The following is a 21,181-nucleotide window of genomic DNA, read 5'->3' as shown; positions in this document are numbered from 1 at the left end:
TTTGAGTACTTCCGACCACTAACCATGACAAAAATCATCGGGATTTGACAGAAGAATAAAAGAAAGAATTCAAACTCGTACTTAGTGAAGTCATTCACATGGATCTCACCTGTCTGTCCAGCAGCTCACGTGTATCTCATGTAACTCTATATGTTCTGTTTCTATATCCCTCCCAGTAAAACATATAAATTCATCAGTAGTTAATTGCTCTCCTGTCACAGTTCTATTTGTTTAAACACACCTCTCTGTAATTTGAAACAATGCCAGAAAGTGGTAAAAGTCAGAGGTCAAAGTTCAACCACTGCTAATGGATTTTATTTACCGTTATGTTCTCAGGGGCTGACCAACCTTCTTTCTGATCCAGCCGCAATTTGTGTCCAAATCATGGAAAAAATTGTTTTTTTAGCGTTAAACTTTCTATGAATCAAGTTTACACAGACGTGATTATCCTCTTATTCAGCAAAACGTCCAAAGTTTGTTGAAATAGTCGACACCATGTGAGAACAATAAATGTATCACTTTATGTTGTAACCCACAAGCTGAACGGTAATGAAACGACTCTCAAAGTAAAACGTCACTGCCTCCATGTCCAGTTGGTTGGACTGTGAAGGTGGAGTAAACTGGATCCACTCTCACTGCCCAGTGCACACTCCCTAGCAAAGGGGTCAGGTGACGCTTCTTCTGCACTAAATGACAGCTGCACATCAGAATCAGAAACTTTAAACTGCATACATTTAAACATTTAAGGTCACTGTGCCAGTCTGATAAAAGATCTCTTAGCTTGTATGCAGTTCAAACTGAAATTAATTTGATTCAATGAAGAACTATTCTGCAGTTTCTGCAGCTACCAGAGTTTTCCTAGTTTTACAGCTTCCTGACTGTTTAAACAGGGGCGGATCTAGAGAAATTAGGGTGGCGTGAGGGTGGCAAAGGAATCAAATGGGGTGGAAAAATCAAAGTCTTGTTTTTTTTCAAACACATATACAGGTGGTTACATATGTAGTCAGTAAGTATACACATTTTTCATATAAATATAATCTTAATTATTAATAAACTTAATTATTTTCTGTAGCCCACATAATTAAACACTTTAGTTACATAAAACATGCGAATTTTGATACTATGTACTGTATAGCCTGTATAATAAATAAATATGTAGCCCAATAAGTATACAATCCAGAAAGCAACACAACATGGGGCGGTTCATTTACAAACACAAGTCTAACTTAAGTGTCACACTTTTTTGTTAGAAAAAAAAATCAAATTGTTACATGCTTAAATTGCACAAAATGTCAGAAATCTGCTCTGTCATGAACAAAAATTTAAACCAAATTTTTCATGATTTGTTGGATTAACCCACTGAGGTCTAAATATAACCGGCCATTTTTGACTCTTTTTGATTTCACATTTGTATTTCACCTTTAATTTTTTTCATTTTATTTTTTTGTCTTGCCTTGCTTGGTATCATTCTTTTCAGCTCAACCTCACGAGTTTACAGTTGTTTTTCATTGACATACTGTATTAACACAACTCATCTGAAATCACACAAAAAATATAAAATCCTAGTCATAGTTTCTTTTTTACTGTACAAATCGCAGAAATGTTGAGTAAATTATTTGTATGAGTTGAAATGGAAATATAAATGTACATTTTGAAAACTTATGCACACATTTTGTAAACATATACAACTATTTATCTAAAAATGCAGCCAGTACACCTGGCGTTTTTTAATTTTGTGCAACCAATTAAAAAAACTACTATAACTAAAATGAGAGAACAATCAGGTGTCACAATAAGATGCCCCACAAATTATTTGTTCCAGTAAAAAAAAAAAAATTGTTCGTCCGCCACAAGACAGAGGAGAACACCACAGGGATAAACCTGCAGGCCTGACAACAGGAGGTGTATCCCTCCTCTTTTCCACCTAGAGACAGTGTTTACATTGCAATCTGCATTTGTGACAGTCATTAGTGCCCTCATTGACACAAAAACAACACAACAGACTAACTACACAACACACACTACGCACTCCAAGCTAAATGTCACAAATCTCCCCCATCTCAAAACTCGCTATCTCTCTCTCTGTCACTCGCTTGCTCTGTCTCTCTGCCCCTTCTTCCTAAACAACAAAATCCCACGTGTTGACTTTTAAAAAATTGGTCGACATGGTACATTTTACTTTACTATTTTCGCGCTGACCTTAGAAAATGCTTTTAAAACAAACAACAACAACAAAAAAAACCTGTGACAATAGTATTTAGAAAAAAGCATGGCTTATATATTTTTTTTATCATAACTCTGGATTTAGTGGCCTGTCATTAAAATGCCAAAACCGGTGTATATGTTGAAGTCCGAACCTTCAACACTGACTGAGACTGCAGCAGTTGCAGCTTAAATCAGTCATGTGATTTGGAGGTGGTGTCTGTGGACCCCAGATGGTTAATAACACTCACTTCATTCCATTTCCAGAGTGCAACAACCAGCCACCTGTGTGAACTCTGAAATTCCCATGGTGTTGTTCAAAATGTGCTCTGGCACAATCATAGGCACCGCTTGCTCCAAAGAAGTAGACTTGTAGTCAAGACCGCCTAATCCGAGACCAAGACAAGACCAAGACCAGAGGGTATCGAGACCAAGAAAAGACCAAGACCAGAGGGTATCGAGACCAAGAAAAGACCAAGACCAGAGGGTATCGAGACCAAGACCAAGACCAAGTTGAGACGAGACCAAGACCACGACCAAGACCGAGACAAAAAAGTCTTTAAACTGCAGCCAGATGCTGCTTCGTTTACCGGTGTCAGGCATATTTATGTGTTTTTGCTTTTGCACAGCCCTCCTCACCGCTGTCTGCTGTCTCACTCACTTACTGAGAGGACAGACGCATGCTCCACTTGACTGTCGCGTCTCTCACCCTCTCTGTTTTTCACATAATGATATTACCTATATCCTCGCATGTGATTGGCCACAATATGGAGGGATTGGAGCATAGCTGAGCCACTGTGTGAGAGCTGAGCAGCGAAAGGAAATTAAGTGAGGGTAGAAATGACTGAAAGATTATTAGGCTCTGTTTTGAGTTTTGTTCAAAAAAGAATGACTTCATATACATATATATATATATATACTTCTACATACATATGCAGGACACCTTAAACTAGTTTTTTAATTAAGCAGCAAGGCAGAACAAAGTCGGGCCTGTATCAAGACACAGGGACTAAACCCCAATTCAACCAGACCCAGAACTGATCCGGAATTAAAACAGGACTACAACAGTAACCAAGACAGAACCAGAAACAGAACTAGATGATAGTAGCACTGAAAATCATCATAGACCTGCACTACACTTATTTTTTAATTCTACCAAAGTCCACTATTTAGATTCAGAAAAGTTTATATAATTATTTAGCCTTGTTGTGCAAACAAGCCTGCATAACTTAATAAATATAGAATTTGAAAAGTAACAAATGGTATCTAAAAAGAAACACTAGGTACTAGATACATGTTCTGATGAGTTTTGGCAAACAACCATTTGACTAACACGTGTGTCTCACCTGCTCTTGTTCCATCTCTGTTCTGTCCTCATTCTCCATCTCCTCTCTGTTCCTCTCTCTCCCTCTCTGTTCCTCTCTCCCTCTCTGCTCCTCTCTCTCCCTCTCTGTTCCTCTCTCTCCCTCTTTGTGCTGACAATCAAGCCAAACACCAACATCATCAAATATACAGTTGAAACCAGATATTTACATACTCTTCAGATAAAAACACAAACACTTTAATTGTAACATCAAATCAGACTAAATGTTTATTTTTTTTAGATTGATAAATATAAAAAACATATTTGTTAACTTTAAGAGTAAAGAGAGAAACTATATGTATTTCTTAATTGCAAATGGCACCAAATTGTATTCAAAATTGAGCCACACTTATGGAGCTCCACAATTCTTTTCCTGGTGTTTTGGTTGACATCTCTTGATTTTCCCATTTCAAAGAAACAGGCTCTGTGTGTTACCTTATATGCATCCACAGGAGTGCCACCAATTTACTCACATGGACTCTACTAACCTATCAGAAGCTTCTTCAGCTCAGAATGGAATCGTCTGGAGTTTTCTTATTAATTAACAATGAACTTAGTGTATATGTACTCCTAAATTTGATGAAAGTGATTAAAATAAACAGCTCCCTCTTTTTATTCTGACATTTAACTAATTCAAAAGATATTTCAACATTTATTTATCTAAAACAAAAGTTTACTCTAAATTGATGTTTAACAGTAAAAAAAAGTTATGTTTTCTCCCTAAAGTGTAAATATCTGGTTTCAACTGTGAATATACTGCTGTGTATTGAAATTCCTCTTGTTTTGCATAGATATATTGAACAACATACAAAGCATAATATATAAAATAACATCTGTTAGAGTGAATTGTTAAATGTTTGTCATTTTTATTCTTACCATTTGTACTTTAACTGTGTGTTGAAAGGAATTCTTTTGTTCTCCCCTCCCCAGATTCTCGAGGTTCTGGGTGAGGGGCTGTAGTGTTTTATTGCAGATACATCCTATCTGGAAGATCTGCTTCTTTTGATGTGGTAAAACTTCCTGCCCTTTGTATGGCTTCACTGTGTTATCTAGGGTGAACCATAGACTGGGTGTGGGGAGGTTACCCTCTTTATGACCTAGGATGTTGTTCCTGCTTTATGACCCTTTTGGTCAGCAACACACACACACACACACACGCACACACACGCACACACACGCACACACGCACTTACAAAACCACAGGCAGGGTATTCCTTGTTCACATGTGTACCTATGTAAGCCGTTATATGTTAATGACCCTATGCATATTCAAGTAACCACAATAAAAGGAGTGCTATGGGGAACCTGGCTGAGAGTCTGATGGAGGTCAAGTAGGTGGAACGACACTTGGCTCCAGGCAGGCCTCCCTCATGCATGAGTAACCCAAAGGACTTTGCCTACTTCGTGTCTTGCTTGCTGTGTAATCACATTGCCTTTAACGTTCCAGCGAATAGGTTCAAGCTACAAACCTATCAACATCTACCTGAGTTTTTTCTTTGAAAGAAGCTCCTTATGTCCATTGTTGTGTTCATCAGTACACAATTGAAACCGATTTAGAGAGTTTGTTTAGCCGTGGAGGGTAACAACTGAAAATATGAAATGTAAGCTAAGACTCTCTAAAAAATCAGCATTGTTGTTCGGCTTTTTATTGATCCATTTGTCGATTCACTCGATGAGTAAGTAACGCAACCAACTGATCAGTTTGATATCAATCTTTTGTGATACACCATCATATTTACATTATTAGTTCAGTATGAATGATTTGCTTTGGTACCTGGTTAAACTTAAGCTCTCCTCTGTCTGCAGCAAACTCGCAGGCAGCAGCTTCTCCCCCCTCGCTCACATGCGTGCTGTGCTCAGTCGCCTAGTGCCTGAGCTTGGATCATACCAACATTAGGGGGAATTTACGACGGTGCGCTCTGCGCTTCGTGTGTTGTTTTTGTTTTATACAGTTGTCAGTCAGGCATCTAACTAACAAATTACACTCCAAAAAACATCATGCTTCTGAAAAAATGACCCGGGCTTAAGCCCAGTAAGCCACCCCCCCGCTCCGCTGATGGTTGACTCCAAATCTCTATGTCAATTTGAGAACGCAAGACCGAAACAGCGAGACCGAGACCGAGACCAAGACAAAAGTCCGTCGAGACCAAGACGAGACCAAGACCACGTAAAAGTGGTCTCGAGACCAAGACCGGTCTTGAGACATCCAACTCTAGATATAGGATAATATCATTATGTGAAAAACAGAGAGGGTGAGAGACGCGACAGTCAAGTGGAGCATGCGTCTTTCCTCTCAGTAAGTGAGTGAGACAGCAGACAGTGGTGAGGAGGGCTGTGCGAAAGCAAAAACACATAAATATGCCTGACACCCGTAAACGAAGCAGCATCTGGCTGCAGTTTAAAGACTTTTTTTGTCTCGGTCTTGGTCTTGGTCGTGGTCTTGGTCTCGTCTCGACTCGGTCTCGGTCTTGGTCTCGTCTCAACTTGGTCTTGGTCTTGGTCTCAATACCCTCTGGTCTTGGTCTTGTCTTGGTCTCGGATTAGGCGGTCTTGACTACAAGTCTAGTCAAAGTGAACAGCTTTGTTTCTGATGATATGGAGTTTGATGAGGAGAACAATGATATGGACCTGTTTGGCTGCAGGCCTAAAAATAATTAAATTCTAACATTTTTACTCATATTTGTGAACAGTATATGTTTTAATGCCTGTGCCTTTAAAGACTGAAAGAAGATAAAAGGAGAGTTTCTACTTTCTCAGTCTGAAGTTTGATAAAATGGATAACTTTGTTCAACTTGAAAACAGTTTAACAAAACAATAAAGTGACGGTCAGATACCCACTTTTTCTGCAGTTTCTGACAGAATCTCATGATCTTCATCAGCAGTTCAAGTTTTCTTAGTTTTATTTTTGGGACTTCTTCTCTATGTTGCCAGAAGATTCTTCCTTCTGTGACCACGGTGTACTTGTTTTCCATCATAGGACAGGATGAGATAAGGATGGTAAATGGCCTGTATTTGTATAGCGCTTTACTTAGTCCCTAAGGACCCCAAAGCACTTTACACTACATTCAGTCATTAACCCACATTCACACACTGGTGATGGCAAGCTAAATTGTAGCCACAGCTGCCCTGGGGCGCACTGACAGAGGCGAGGCTGCCGGACACTGGCGCCACCGGGCCTTCTGACCACCACCAGTAGGCAACGGGTGAAATGTCTTGCTCAAGGACACAACGACCGAGACCGGCAACCTTCCAATTACAAGACGAACTGCCAACTCTTGAGCGCGATCGCCCGTGCTGTATCAGGATCAAGAGTCATATCCACTGCATACTGCTGGACCCTCTTCAGCTCAGCATCAAAGAGCTTCATGTTTTTATTGAGTGTCTCTTTGAGCTGATTCACAGCTCTCACCACAGTCCCCTCATATGATGTTCGATGGATACTGAGCTCTGTCCAGTCTGTGGTGGTTGGAGAAGCTTTGGAGGAGGTGGAGGTGATCTTTAGAGTGTGAGAGCTGCTCCACCTCAGAGCTTCTCTTCATCAGCTCAGAGATTTCCTGTTCCAGATCTTTGATGAAACCTTCAGCCTGTTTCTCTGTTGCTTCCTGTTTGTCTTTCATCTCCTTTATGAGCTTGTTCAGACGTCTGTCAACAGACTCCTTCAGAGCAGTGAAGACCTGAACACCTTCTGCTTTCTCTCTGTCTGCAGCATCTTTACTCATCTTCACTGACTCTTTGATCTCCTGAATCTTCAGCTGTGTCTTCTGCATCATCTGTTGAATTTCAGCCTCAGTCTTGACCAGTTCTGACTTCGGTCCTTCATATTCTTCTCTCAGAGGAACAAACTCATGAGTCTTGTGGTCAAAAACAAAGCAGGGCATGCAGACACATGTCTGATCGGTCTTACAGAACAGCTCCACATATATTGTTTTTCAGGTTCTCCTCAGGATCAGGATCAGCTGATGTCGTTTCAGACTTGAAACAGCCAGGCGAGGCTGCAGGTGAGTCTGACAGTAGGAGGTCAGACACACCAGGCAGGACTTCAGGGCCTTCAGTTTGGTTCCAGTGCAGATGTCACAGGGAACTTCTCCTGGTTTGGCAGCTTGTTGCTCTGAGCTGCTCCTGCTGACTTTCTGCTGAGCTTCATGTCTGAACTGAGCCAGTGTTGGGGAGTAACGGAATACATGTACCGGTGTTATGTATTTAAAATACAAAATATGAGTAACTGTATTCCATCATTAGGGGGTCCTCTTGGGGGGATACTCCCACAGGGCTTAAATCTGGCACTCACCATTTGACTTTAGAACTGAAGAAGCTTCTCGGACAAGAGGTGAAACGTCTTCAAGCAATTTAAAGAAGTTCAGACGCTTTTCTTTCCAAGTTCCTTACACTTTACCTATATTTATTTAAGCCAATTATTTTTTATTTTTGGTTTGTGTCTGTGACTAATGCTTGTTTCTTTACTGGTTCCTTAAATGCCATGGTCTCTGGGAGTTGCCAGACAAAAGGTGGTGGCCAGGGCTTAGAGCACTTAAATACATAGAGGGGATTATTGGACTGCACCACCAGTTCCTGCTGGAGGGGAGAGAATGTGTATTTTCTTTAGTTAACTTTTTGTATTTAACTAAATATCTGAACTCAAGTTTAGTGTTTTTTTTTTCTTCTTCACTGTTTAAAAAACTGGACTGGATTGGATTGTTTTTTGTGTTTCGTGATTGTGTTGTGTTTAACTACCCCTGTTATGTCATAGTGGTCTATCAACCATTATATATAACCTTGTCTCTCTGGTTAGGTCAGTTTAGTTTGTTTGGGCAGTCAGTTGGGATGTGGAGTCCTCATTTTGTTTGCCTGAATTCAGTCTGGTTTCTTTGACCTCTTTTTTTAGATTAACATTTATTATTTTGGTGAATGTAATTTTTAGGATTAAATAAAGGAAACCCCTCTTTTCATAATAATTCCTGGGACTGATCCTGCTTTTCAACTAAGTCCATCACAGCAATCTTGACACAACCATGAAACCTGTAAATTAAATTCCTGGGTTTAATAGTTTTCACTTTTTGAAGACTATGTATCTAAAACAGATAAAGGCCCTCTTGCAAATAAAAACAAAGGCCCAAGATTAAAGGTACACCTCTCAGGTATATGTGACTTGCATTAAAGGCTCTTGCATTGAGTTAAGTTCAAAAACTGTAGTATCTGTTTCTGTACAGAGCTCTGATTAGGAGGAAAATTCCAACCCTTGGAAAATTGAAATACTTAACTGTTGCCCATCTCGAAGAGCAGGATGTTACATCCTGCGGTGTCTTTGTATGCAAGGTAGCTGTAATGGTCATGATGTATTGCACTTGAATAAGCACAGACTTTAATTAACATGAAATGCTCAGCTCCTATCACATACAACAATAGTTTCCAGTTGACCAAGAGGGGATTGCCAGGCTAAGACTGGACATGTGCTCTCTCAGGTATACTTCAGAAACGGCTGTCTCAATATTAATTTAAAATATTTATATGCATATCCTCACTGTTGCATATATTTTCAGATCATCTTTACCAGCTCTGCTGTGTTAAGAGAAGCTCTGGTGCAGAAACTGATGAGTGGGTAAGATAACGAAATCCAGACCTAAGACTGAAGCACAGAATTCTGAAGTAACTGCACATTTACACATCTTTAGTTGCTTCATTCAACAAACTGATTTTAAATGAATGACTGACAACATTAAATGTTTCTCTCTTCAGATTGAATGCATCTGCTGTGGAAAGTCCCACACAAGACCCACACAGTGTGCAAGGACTTCCCTATCCGGTCTTTAAGTCTGACGTCATTAGCCATGTCTGGGCCCAAACTCCGCTGCAGGTCCCTAAGTCAAATGATCACTTCAGCATTACTGAGTTGAAAAACCGTCTAAATTCTTTCATCTGTAATTAAATGATCACTGTGGCTGCTCTACCAGGTGTAACAATTAAATTTAACATCCAGGCATCCATGAAAACGGAATCTATGACATTTAACCGAGTTAGAAGTTAGCAGGGAGTTAGCTCACTTGCTTCCCTCTAAATATAATATACCATGTTCAGACTGAGGGATTTAGGAAACAAATTAAAACGTACAGCTCTGCTATCACTTCCAACATAAATGAAGACAGGAAAGTAAACAGCAGTGATGTTTGTAGGGTTACTGAAGTTGGGCCAGCTGGTATATATTTTGTGCTAAGTGATCGCTAGCACGACAAAGCTATGTTAGCATAACATAAACAGTAAAGCTGGAGGACGAACGCTAACGAACGGAGGACTTTTTTCCACTCGATAAAAGTTCATGTGAGGGTTCCCAATGGTTAGGGGCAAATGCAATCGCATGGCAGGATGCTGTAAACGGACCAATCGTCAGTCAGGAGAACAACTGAGATAATCCATCCACAATACAAGGTTAGTCAATAATATACTGCTGCATGGGCTGGGCTGTAGTTACATTGTAAGGGTTTAAAAACTGAGCTCTAAAGTGATTAGCGGTAATAAAAACCGAGAGAAGCTGAGAGTGACCACTGGCTGTTTTTAGGGGCTTGTTGAGATTAAATAGAACAAGATACAAAGCATTAAAACATGTTAAAAACAAAACAGCCTTATTGAATGCAAACTACTTTGGGCCTGGAAGCAGGATTCATCACGTCATCACTTAAAGACCGGATTGCAGAAGGCGATTAACTATGTTACACATTTTAAATTAACAGAAATAAATGATTCATTCTTAATGACTGATTTTAGTCTTGATAATTCAATGTACTGGCATTGAATATTTAAACATGTTTGTGGGTCGATTTGAATGCTTCAGGTGTGAGTGCAGCCACTCAGCCTCTACTCAATGTGCTGACAGAGCCAGGTGCAGATGTGTCACAAGTTACTCTGCTTGTAGGCTATGACACATGGCCACAGGCGGCACTAGTGGACTGGACTCACTTTGAGTGCGGACACTGTAAACTACATGCTTTAGTCCGCAGGCAACAATGCTGAAATCAAATCAGAGTAATAAAATTTTAGAAGAATAATGATGAAGACAGCAAGATTCTCGTTAACTTAAACTGACAGACTGTATTTGAACCACACAAATGTCACAGATATATCCAGTGTTTGTTTCCTGGTTTGTCTGCGGCTCCTGAAAAGTATAATCTGAAAATGTGGTGACATAAAATTATTTGCTCATGATTATGTTTTTGTGGTGTGACTTTTGACATTAATATGCTTCCACACAGGGACGGTCCTAGCCTGTTTGGTGCCCTGGGTGAACACTCACTCTGGTGCGTCCCCCACCTCTCCCTCCCACACACACACACACACACACATAAAACATATCAAGGATTGTGCATTGACATATTTTATTGTGAAAACTGTTGTCAGAACGATACTGAATTTAAACAGATAAACACACACACACACACACACACACACACACAGAGAAAGACAGAGAGAGAGAGCGATAGTATGCATAGTATGCAAACCTCTAACAAACAGCCATTATAATTCGTAGAGGAGACAAATCAATAATAAACCTCTTCCAATTAATGGCTAATTAATATTGTGCTGAACACAGTCCAAAAGATTCAATAAGCAACATCAGTATCTACTGTCTGCCTACTGTTTATTATCATAACCAAGTGGCTAACAAAGGTAAACAGAAGTTTATCACTATCCCTACTAATTGTCTGTGACGGTTCTCAGTCATCCAGGTCATCGTAGTCTAAGGAGCTTGGAAAGAAAAGCGTCTGGACTTCTTTGAGTTGCTTGAAGACGTTTCACCTCTCATCCGAGAAGCTTCTTCAGTTCTAAGGGTCAGTGGTGGAGAGTCCCAGATTTAAACCCAGTGGGAGTTTCACACTCAGACAGAAACTGGTTCACCCGAAAGACAAAACTCCTAAACACAAACTTAAAAACGTGGTGTATGCTGTACAGTGCAGCGAGGAATGCCCAGACCTCTACATCGGAGAGACCAAACAACCGCTTCACAAGCGCATGGCACAACATAGAAAAGCCACCTCCACGGGACAAGACTCAGCAGTTCATCTGCATCTAAAGGACAAAGGTCACTCTTTCAAGGATGCCAACGTTCACATTTTTGACAGAGAGGACAGATGGTTTGAAAGAGGAGTGAAAGAAGCCATTTACGTCCACTGTGAGCAGCTTTCTTTGAACAGCGGCGGTGGTTTACGACACCAACTGTCTGCCATCTATAATCCAGTTTTGAGATCCCTTCCCAGACGCCTTAACGCCCACTCACATCCTGGGCCATCTGACCTCAGGAAATCACATGATAGGGTCGGGCCAGGTTTCACAATGAGCTCACCCGAAACCCTGGCTGATTGGGACCCACGCCCAATTTCACACCTTGGCTCATGTGATTAGGTAGAAGATCACCAGGGGGTCCTTTGTCCCTCTTTGGGGGGAAACTTCCACTGGGTTTAAATCTGGGACTCTCCACCATTGACCCTTAGAACTGAAGAAGCTTCTCGGATGAGAGGTGAAACGTCTTCAAGCAACTCAAAGAAGTCCAGACGCTTTTCTTTCCAAGCTCCTTAGATCCCTACTAATTAATGCTATCTTGTTTCAGGACACATGTCATTACCCACACATGACACATCTGCCTACATTTATCTTTTTCTCGTTTCACCTCCTTTTCTCTTTTTTTTTCTAAACTGAAGCACCTGATGGCTTTGACCTTTTCTTGTCCATCTTCCATTGGTGTTAGTTTTGCAGTCCAATATCTGACTGACTGATTGACAGAACAGATGATGATCACTTATCATGGTCATCGTCATCATCATCATCATCCTCATCACCATCACCCATCATCACAGGACAGATGATCAGAGGTGTAGAGTTTTTACCATCATCATCAACATTCCAGAGACAGAAGAATGGGTAGAGTTTCTCAGTGAAGGAGCAGCCAGTAAAGGAGTAGATAAGAGCTGCATCATCTACATCATGAAAGGAGACCAGACCCTCCTCATAATCCACAAACACCCCCACCTTCTCAGGATCTGACTGAAGGGAAAGACAGACTGGAAGGTCCTCAAGAGCTATATATTTATTTTCATATACTCCTACAATCCAGTAACCTTTCGTTCGGTTCAGTTCAACCGTGAATTTTTCCTTCCTGTTGACTGTCTCTGTGACCACTCCTAACATCAATTTGGTCTTGTCTTTTACTTGAACTTCAAAGTAAAATCTGCCCGAAGAGAAACTCTGCTTTCCTAAAACAATGGGAAATTCAGAAAATCTCTCTGGGTTGTCTGAAAGATCCTTCTCCTCTTCACCACAGTGTACTTGTTTTCCATCATCAGACAGGATGAGTTTCGGATGTGCTGTATTAGGATCAAGAGTCACATCCACTGCATACTGCTGGACCCTCTTCAGCTCAGCCTCAAAGAGCTTCTTCATTTCTTTATTGAGTGTCTCCTTCAGTTGACTAACAGCTCTCACCCCAGCTCTCACCACAGTCCCCTCATATGATGGTGGATGGAATCTGACCTCTGTCCAGTCTTTGGTGGCTGGATCAGCTTTCAGGGATGAGAATCTTTGGAGGAGGTGGAGGTGGTCTTTAGAGCGTGAGAGCTGCTCCACCTCAGAGCTTCTCTTCATCAGCTCAGAGATTTCCTGTTCCAGATCTTTGATGAAACCTTCAGCCTGTTTCTCTGTAGATTCTTGTTTATCTTCGATGTCCTTTATGAACTCATTCAGACGTCTGTCAACAGACTCCTTCAGAGCAGTGAAGACCTGAACACCTTCTGCTTTCTTTCTGTCTGCAGCATCTTTACTCATCTTCACTGACTTTTTGATCTTTCGAATCTTAAGTAGTCTCTTTATAATCATCTGTTGAATTTCAGCTTCAGTCTTGACCAGTTCTGCCTTCTTTCCTTCATATTCTTCTCTCAGAGGAACAAACTCATGAGTCTTGTGGTCAAAAACACAGCAGACCATGCAGACACATGTCTGATCAGTCTTACAATACAATTCCAGAGGATTATCGTGCTTTATACATATCCTGCCTTCCAGGTTCTCCTCAGGATCGATCAGCTGATGTCTTTTCAGACCTTTCATTGTCAGATGAGGCTGCAGGTGAGTGTGACAGTAGGAGGCCAGACACACCAGGCAGGACTTCAGGGCCTTCAGTTTGATTCCAGTGCAGATGTCACAGGGAACTTCTCCTGGTTTGGCAGCTTGTTGCTCTGAGTTGCTGTTGCTGACTTTCTGCTGAGCTTCACGTCTGAACTGAGAAACCATGTCAGAGATGAAACTGTTGATGTGCAGCTCAGGTCTGGTCTCAAACACCTTTTTACACATGGGGCACTCAAACCTCTCACTAATATCCCAGTGTTGACTGATGCAGTTTTTGCAGAAGTTGTGTCCACATGGTGTGGAGACTGGATCAGTGAAGACATCCCAACAGATGGAGCACAGAAATCGATCTTTCGATAGAAGACAGCTGGCAGCAGACATGTCTGCACTCTGAGTGAGAAAGAAAAGAAAATGATTTTATTTCAAATTCACTTTTCATTATGTTTAAAGTGGACCTTTTCTGCTTTTCCTCCTTTCCTGTCACATATCCCCTATTGTTCACCTTGTGAATGTTCATTTTTAAATAATAAGGTCAGTGTATGTAATCCCTGTGAGCCCAAAGTTCAGACTACAGATTGCTCTACAAACTGAGTTTCAGATAATCTTCACTACTTGGGACAAATGCAGCCACAAGAGGGTCACAATCCAGTCCCCTCCTAGTGCTGACCTCAAGCCTGCGGAAGAAGGGAGGGGGAAGGCATGTTCAAGCGCAGTGAGAGATAAGGAGAGGCATCCATGTGCAGATGAGAATACAGACTAAATGTAGGAACTATGACTGGTAAAGTGCTGATAATATTGAGAGAATATAGGTAAATGAGTTGTGTATGCATGAAAAAACATAGCAAGGAAGCACAACTATGAGCATCAGAGGTAGCTTGAAGGTGTTCTACCACAGTGCAGGAAAAGAAACAGTGTATGGCTGTGAAGGTTCTCAGTCATCCAGGTCATCGTAGTCAAAGGAGTTTGCAAAGAAAAGCGTCTGGACTTCTTTAAGTTGCTTGAAGACGTTTCACCTCTCATCCGAGAAGCTTCTTCAGTTCTAAGGTCAAATGGCTGAGAGTCCCAGATTTAAACCCAGTGGGAGTATCCCCCCAAAGAGGGACAAAGGACCCCCTGGTGATCCTCTAATCACATGAGCCAAGGTGTGAAAGCGGGTGTGGGACCTAATCAGCCAGGGTTTCGGGTGAGCTCATTGTGAAACCTGGTCCCACCCTATCATGTGATTTCCTGAGATCAGATGACCCAGGATGTGAGTGGGCGTTAAGGCGTCTGGGGAGGGATCTCAAAACTGGATTATAGATGGCAGACAGTTGGTGTCGTAAACCACCGCCTCTGTTCAAAGATGGTCGCTCACAGTGGACATAGATGGCCTCTTTCACTCCTCTTTCAAACCATCTGTCCTCTCTGTCCAAAATGTGAACATTGGCATCCTCGAAAGAGTGACCTTTATCCTTAAGATGCAGATAAACTGCTGAGTTTTGTCCTGTGGAGGTGGCTCTTCTATGTTGTGCCATGCGCTTGTGAAGTGGCTGAGATAGTTTCACTCCAGGAGAACACATAGATGAACAGCTGTTCCCTACCAAGGTTCGTTGTCCATTCACACAGTATATCGCAACCAAGCCAGACAAATTTGGGATCAAGTTCTGGATGGCCACGGACTTGGACACCAAATATGTCTGCAGTGCATCTCCTTACTTGGGAAAGGACCCCAGTCGTCAGAAGGGAGAGAGGCTGGCAGAGAACGTGGTCATGAAACTGATGGAGCCGTTTTTGGATGATGGGAGAAATGTCACAACGGACAATTTCTTTACTTCACTGTCACTGTCGCACAGACTGCTGCAGCGCAAAACAACGTTACTGGGCACGGTGAATAAAGTCCGGCGTGAACTTCCTCAACTTGCGTGGATGTATTCCGTAAGAGCAGCATCACGCAGGTGGCCAGTAGCGGTTTTCTACAATATGCTTGACCTGGCGGCGGTGAATGCCTACATTTTGTACAAGGCATGTACAGGCAAAAGAAGATTGTTTCTGAGTCTTCTAGCTCAGGAACTTCGTTGCTGATTCAGGGAGCACAAGGAAATATTAGCACAGAGGCAGGCTGCTGCAGCTGCTGTGCCAGGGACTGTAAAGACATATATATATATATATATACACATATATACATATATATACATACAGGGAGTGCAGAATTATTAGGCAAGTTGTATTTTTGAGGAATAATTTTATTATTGAACAACAACCATGTTCTCAATGAACCCAAAAAACTCATTAATATCAAAGCTGAATGTTTTTGGAAGTAGTTTTTAGTTTGTTTTTAGTTTTAGCTATTTTAGGGGGATATCTGTGTGTGCAGGTGACTATTACTGTGCATAATTATTAGGCAACTTAACAAAAAACAAATATATACCCATTTCAATTATTTATTTTTACCAGTGAAACCAATATAACATCTCCACATTCACAAATATACATTTCTGACATTCAAAAACAAAACAAAGACAAATCAGCGACCAATATAGCCACCTTTCTTTGCAAGGACACTCAAAAGCCTGCCATCCATGGATTCTGTCAGTGTTTTGATCTGTTCACCATCAACATTGCGTGCAGCAGCAACCACAGCCTCCCAGACACTGTTCAGAGAGGTGTACTGTTTTCCCTCCTTGTAAATCTCACATTTGATGATGGACCACAGGTTCTCAATGGGGTTCAGATCAGGTGAACAAGGAGGCCATGTCATTAGTTTTTCTTCTTTTATACCCTTTCTTGCCAGCCACGCTGTGGAGTACTTGGACGCGTGTGATGGAGCATTGTCCTGCATGAAAATCATGTTTTTCTTGAAGGATGCAGACTTCTTCCTGTACCACTGCTTGAAGAAGGTGTCTTCCAGAAACTGGCAGTAGGACTGGGAGTTGAGCTTGACTCCATCCTCAACCCGAAAAGGCCCCACAAGCTCATCTTTGATGATACCAGCCCAAACCAGTACTCCACCTCCACCTTGCTGGCGTCTGAGTCGGACTGGAGCTCTCTGCCCTTTACCAATCCAGCCACGGGCCCATCCATCTGGCCCATCAAGACTCACTCTCATTTCATCAGTCCATAAAACCTTAGAAAAATCAGTCTTGAGATATTTCTCGGCCCAGTCTTGACGTTTCAGCTTGTGTGTCTTGTTCAGTGGTGGTCGTCTTTCAGCCTTTCTTACCTTGGCCATGTCTCTGAGTATTGCACACCTTGTGCTTTTGGGCACTCCAGTGATGTTGCAGCTCTGAAATATGGCCAAACTGGTGGCAAGTGGCATCTTGGCAGCTGCACGCTTGACTTTTCTCAGTTCATGGGCAGTTATTTTGCGCCTTGGTTTTTCCACACACTTCTTGCGACCCTGTTGACTATTTTGAATGAAACGCTTGATTGTTCGATGATCACGCTTCAGAAGCTTTGCAATTTTAAGACTGCTGCATCCCTCTGCAAGATATCTCACTATTTTTGACTTTTCTGGGCCTGTCAAGTCCTTCTTTTGACCCATTTTGCCAAAGGAAAGGAAGTTGCCTAATAATTATGCACACCTGATATAGGGTGTTGATGTCATTAGACCACACCCCTTCTCATTACAGAGATGCACATCACCTAATATGCTTAATTGGTAGTAGGCTTTCGAGCCTATACAGCTTGGAGTAAGACAACATGCATGAAGAGGATGATGTGGACAAAATACTCATTTGCCTAATAATTCTGCACTCCCTACACATACATGCATACATACATACATGCATACATACATGCATACATGCATGCATGCATGCATGTTAAACTTAAACTATAATAATACCAAAACACATATATATAAATTCAGACACTACATCCACCTGAGAAAACCCGGAGGAACCCTCCCGAGGGATTAAGAAAGTTTTATTTAATCTAATCTAATCTAATTACTTTAATCTCTGCCAAACCAATTTACTCACGAACAAATAAAATACTGAAAAAAGTCAAACAATAACATTCTTAAGTTATCTAAGTGTCTTATTTACATGTCCACCCAGGCTTCTAGACTTCTGATTGGCCAACATTTCTAGGTTGTTGTTGTTTTTTTTTGTTTGGGGTTTTTTTTTGACCATTTATTTCTTCAAATATGTGTTGCAGCACAGGAAAAGCCAGTCATAGATGCATACTGAGAATCCTGACCACACACAAAAACAGCCAAGCAATGATACATTCAAGGACAACTGGATATTCAGTCATTTCAACTTCACTGGCTAAAAATATTTCTCAAAAATATGTCCAAAAAAATGTAGTTAGTTGAAGTCTCTGATGCATTTTGTTTTGCACAAATCCTCGCAGACGTCTCATCTGTTGGGGGGGACCCCGCTCAGCCCAGCCACACACACAACCCGCCCACTCAGCCAGCAAAACTTTTCCCCCTCAGTGATGCCGCCCACTTTTCTATCTTTGTATCAATCATTTTAAAATTATTACAACAATGTATTAATCTGTTTGAATTATTACTAAACCAGAATAATTGAAAGAATGGACACAGTTATACATTTTCATGTTAAACAATAACAGAAAATACACTAGGGGAGATAAATGAAATCTGTTTTGACATGTTACTGTTGAAAGTCTGAAATTTTAGGAATCATAAAGGTCTTTTTTCTTTCCCTTTTTTTTCCGGCCATTTCTACATGGTTAGGAATATATTGCCACCTGTTGCTTTGGCATGTTTCTAGCAGCGTTTTCCTTCGTTTTTGGCGTTTACGTGTGGATAGAATTTTTTTTTAAAATGAAAACGGAAAATCTCAGTTTTTAAAAATGCCCGTGTACGTGTGGACGTAGCCTGAAATTTGGGATTCTCCCGGAAAAATCGGGAGGGTTGGCATGTATGGTCCAAGACCCAGTACCATGACAGATTCATTTAAAAATTGTCATGCAATGCTAGGACAGTCCAAGTATAAAAATGTGTAGCTGGAAACAAGCAGAATAAGTCCACTTTAAAAACTGTTAGGATGTGATCATCAGTCATTTGGATGCTAGTAAAAGGTAGAGTGATGAGCAGGTTAAACAGGATCAACTGTTACTGATAAATGGTTCATGTTCTGTTGTGTAGATTGTTTTTTATTAAAGAACATCACTGTTAACAAAGCTCTGCTTACTCAATGTCACACACACTATATTTCCTGTCACTCCTTCACAATAAAATAAATCCTTTGCTATGTTTTTACTGTGAAAGAGAAAAAAGAAATAGAAACAGTAAGTACAAGAAGTAGTGAATAAACAGTAATAAAAGCAAGCAGACTGAAATCCAAACCATGTCATTCACTTCCAAAGTCCGGAGAAGTGACAGCTAAGTTTCCACAGTGGATTTGTGGCTGAATGATAGCATTTTTAGTAGAGATCATTTTTCTGATTTTCAGACGCAGGACCACACCTCCATACATGCCCTTTCCTACTCTCTGTCTGTATATGATCCCCCTGCACTACAAGCTGTTCATATTTCCATGCCCCTCCCTCCCTTTTCAGTTAATTTACTTCTCATTAGTACACAATGATCTGCCAGTGCAGGGGAGCCACCACCCTCCGCAAACCGCAGCCTCAAGTCATGCTCAAGCCATCTGCCAGTATCTGTTAGAAATGCTGTCAAACCTCATGAGGATGTGGTCCAAGCTAGTGAATTGGAACCAATGTGACTGTGATGAGATCAAAGATTTTAACTGTAAACTTCTTTGTCTTAGTCCAACACATGTAGTCTGATCAGTGCCGCTATTAAGTCAACTCTCATTTCAACCTTTTGAAACAACAACCGAAGAACAAAACAAGTTTGTTACATTTCAGCCTCTGTGCAGAGCTGAAGTTCAACATCTGGAAAGAAGAAGTTGCACCGCTGACCTTTGTAGGTAATCCTGATGTCTTTAACTCATTAATAATATTTCTAGAGTCTTTTTATGAGTCTCCTCATGCTCTGAATCCAGTTCATTCCCCTTTAAGTGGTTAGTTTTACTCTGAATCGGCGCTGCTAAGGGAATTAATGATCAAAAAGTGTCTTGTCGCACCAAGGTCTCCCCTCATCCTGTTTACAGGTTTAGAAAGTAGGACAATCAACAGTTGGCCTTTAAAACAGTGTGGTCATAGATATCTGTACTTACCAGTGTTGGACAGAAGCTCTGCTGTGCTGCTGAGAAAGGCTGGATGAGCACAGTTTGATGCACTTTTGAAGAGAAAATCGCTTTAAGTTTCACTTTTAGATTCTTTCAGATGCTGCTCCACCTCTTCCTTCTACCAACTCAGCGGCAACTTTTAATGTAATGAATACTTTATCTGTGGGGAATCAATATGAATATTTATCAGGATACATTCAAATGTAGTCTGACTAAGTTGAGTCTTCGCTTCTTTCTGTAGTTCCTGCAGGTACTTATGGACCTGCGTGCATGTGTGTTACATTTCAGTCACATGGAGCAGGACTTTTGGAAAAGTTCAAGGGAAATCTTTGTGCTGATATTTTCTGTTTGGTTTGACTTCTGAAATGCTGTTCTGTCTAAAGCTGCATTTTTTATTTCCCCAAATCTGTACAACATCTGTTGAAGAGCACAAAGTTAGTCAGACCATTGTGACACATTACACCTGAAATTGTATTTTTAAATGTCCACCTTTGTGTAACTAATGCTCCAGATATGAGAGGACCAAAGCCACACAGAGCATCCTGGCAGATAAGCAGCACCATGTGGAGAACGCTCAAGACACCCACACACGTGGCGAGCACCAGGAAAAAGGAAGTAGCAGGACTCAGACCTTTGTTTTGGTCCTTCAGTTGAAACAGTAAAGAGACAAACAAAGACTATGTTGCTCACGTGTGGAAAAACAGCAAAAGTATTTTTTATGATGGAATCAAAGAAAGTGAATCACCTGCTGTTTGATATGAAGCCTCGACCCAAGTATATTCAAACATTGAATCTGGAAAAAAGCCCACCATTTACACTGAGTGATACTTTATTGTCCATAGGAATATTTGCTGTGGGCTCAGTTGCTGTCATTGAAGCTTCCTTAACAAAGAGTTAATAAACCTTCCCTCCCTGATGAACCTTTACAGAACTCGCTGTCTCAAGAGGGCACGCAACATCTTACAAGACTGTACACACCCAGGATACCGGGTGTTTAAGCTGCTGCCATCAGGCAGGAGGTTCAGGCTGCTGAGGTTGTGGACAGACTAAAGGACAGATTTTACAACAGAGCAACAGCCCTAATCAGTGCAAACAGCTGACCTGATTGGCTACCTCCCTGAACTTTTTTGGGGGGGTAACGCCAATAACAAAAATTATATTTATATTTATAAAAAGGTGGAATAATAATCAATGTCCAATAATAACAATGTGCAATACACACACACTTATTCTTCATTTTATTCATTAAGTCACTGTGTTGTGTTGTGTTGTGTTGTGTTGTGTTGTGTTGTGTTGTGTTGTGATGTGATGTGTCGTGTCGTGTTGTACGTAGTGCGGCGTGGGACTGTTTACCAATTGAATTGCACTG

General features: G+C 41.1%; 1 protein-coding gene across 1 annotated transcript in view; it reads right to left on the bottom strand.

The window, feature by feature from the left end:
* Positions 1-21,181, bottom strand: part of LOC100711875 (L-rhamnose-binding lectin SML-like) — a 42,606-nt gene that overhangs the window by 20,959 nt on the left and 466 nt on the right. The window contains exon 2 of the mRNA XM_019352186.2: positions 19,801-19,862. Coding sequence (XP_019207731.2) covers positions 19,801-19,862 — 62 coding nt within the window. The remainder of the gene's footprint in view (positions 1-19,800; positions 19,863-21,181) is intronic.

Source organism: Oreochromis niloticus, linkage group LG23 (genome assembly GCF_001858045.2).
Source record: "Oreochromis niloticus isolate F11D_XX linkage group LG23, O_niloticus_UMD_NMBU, whole genome shotgun sequence".
Classification (NCBI taxonomy): domain Eukaryota; kingdom Metazoa; phylum Chordata; class Actinopteri; order Cichliformes; family Cichlidae; genus Oreochromis; species Oreochromis niloticus.
Note: the sequence above shows the minus strand (reverse complement) of the source record. Positions and strands in the feature narration are given on the sequence as shown.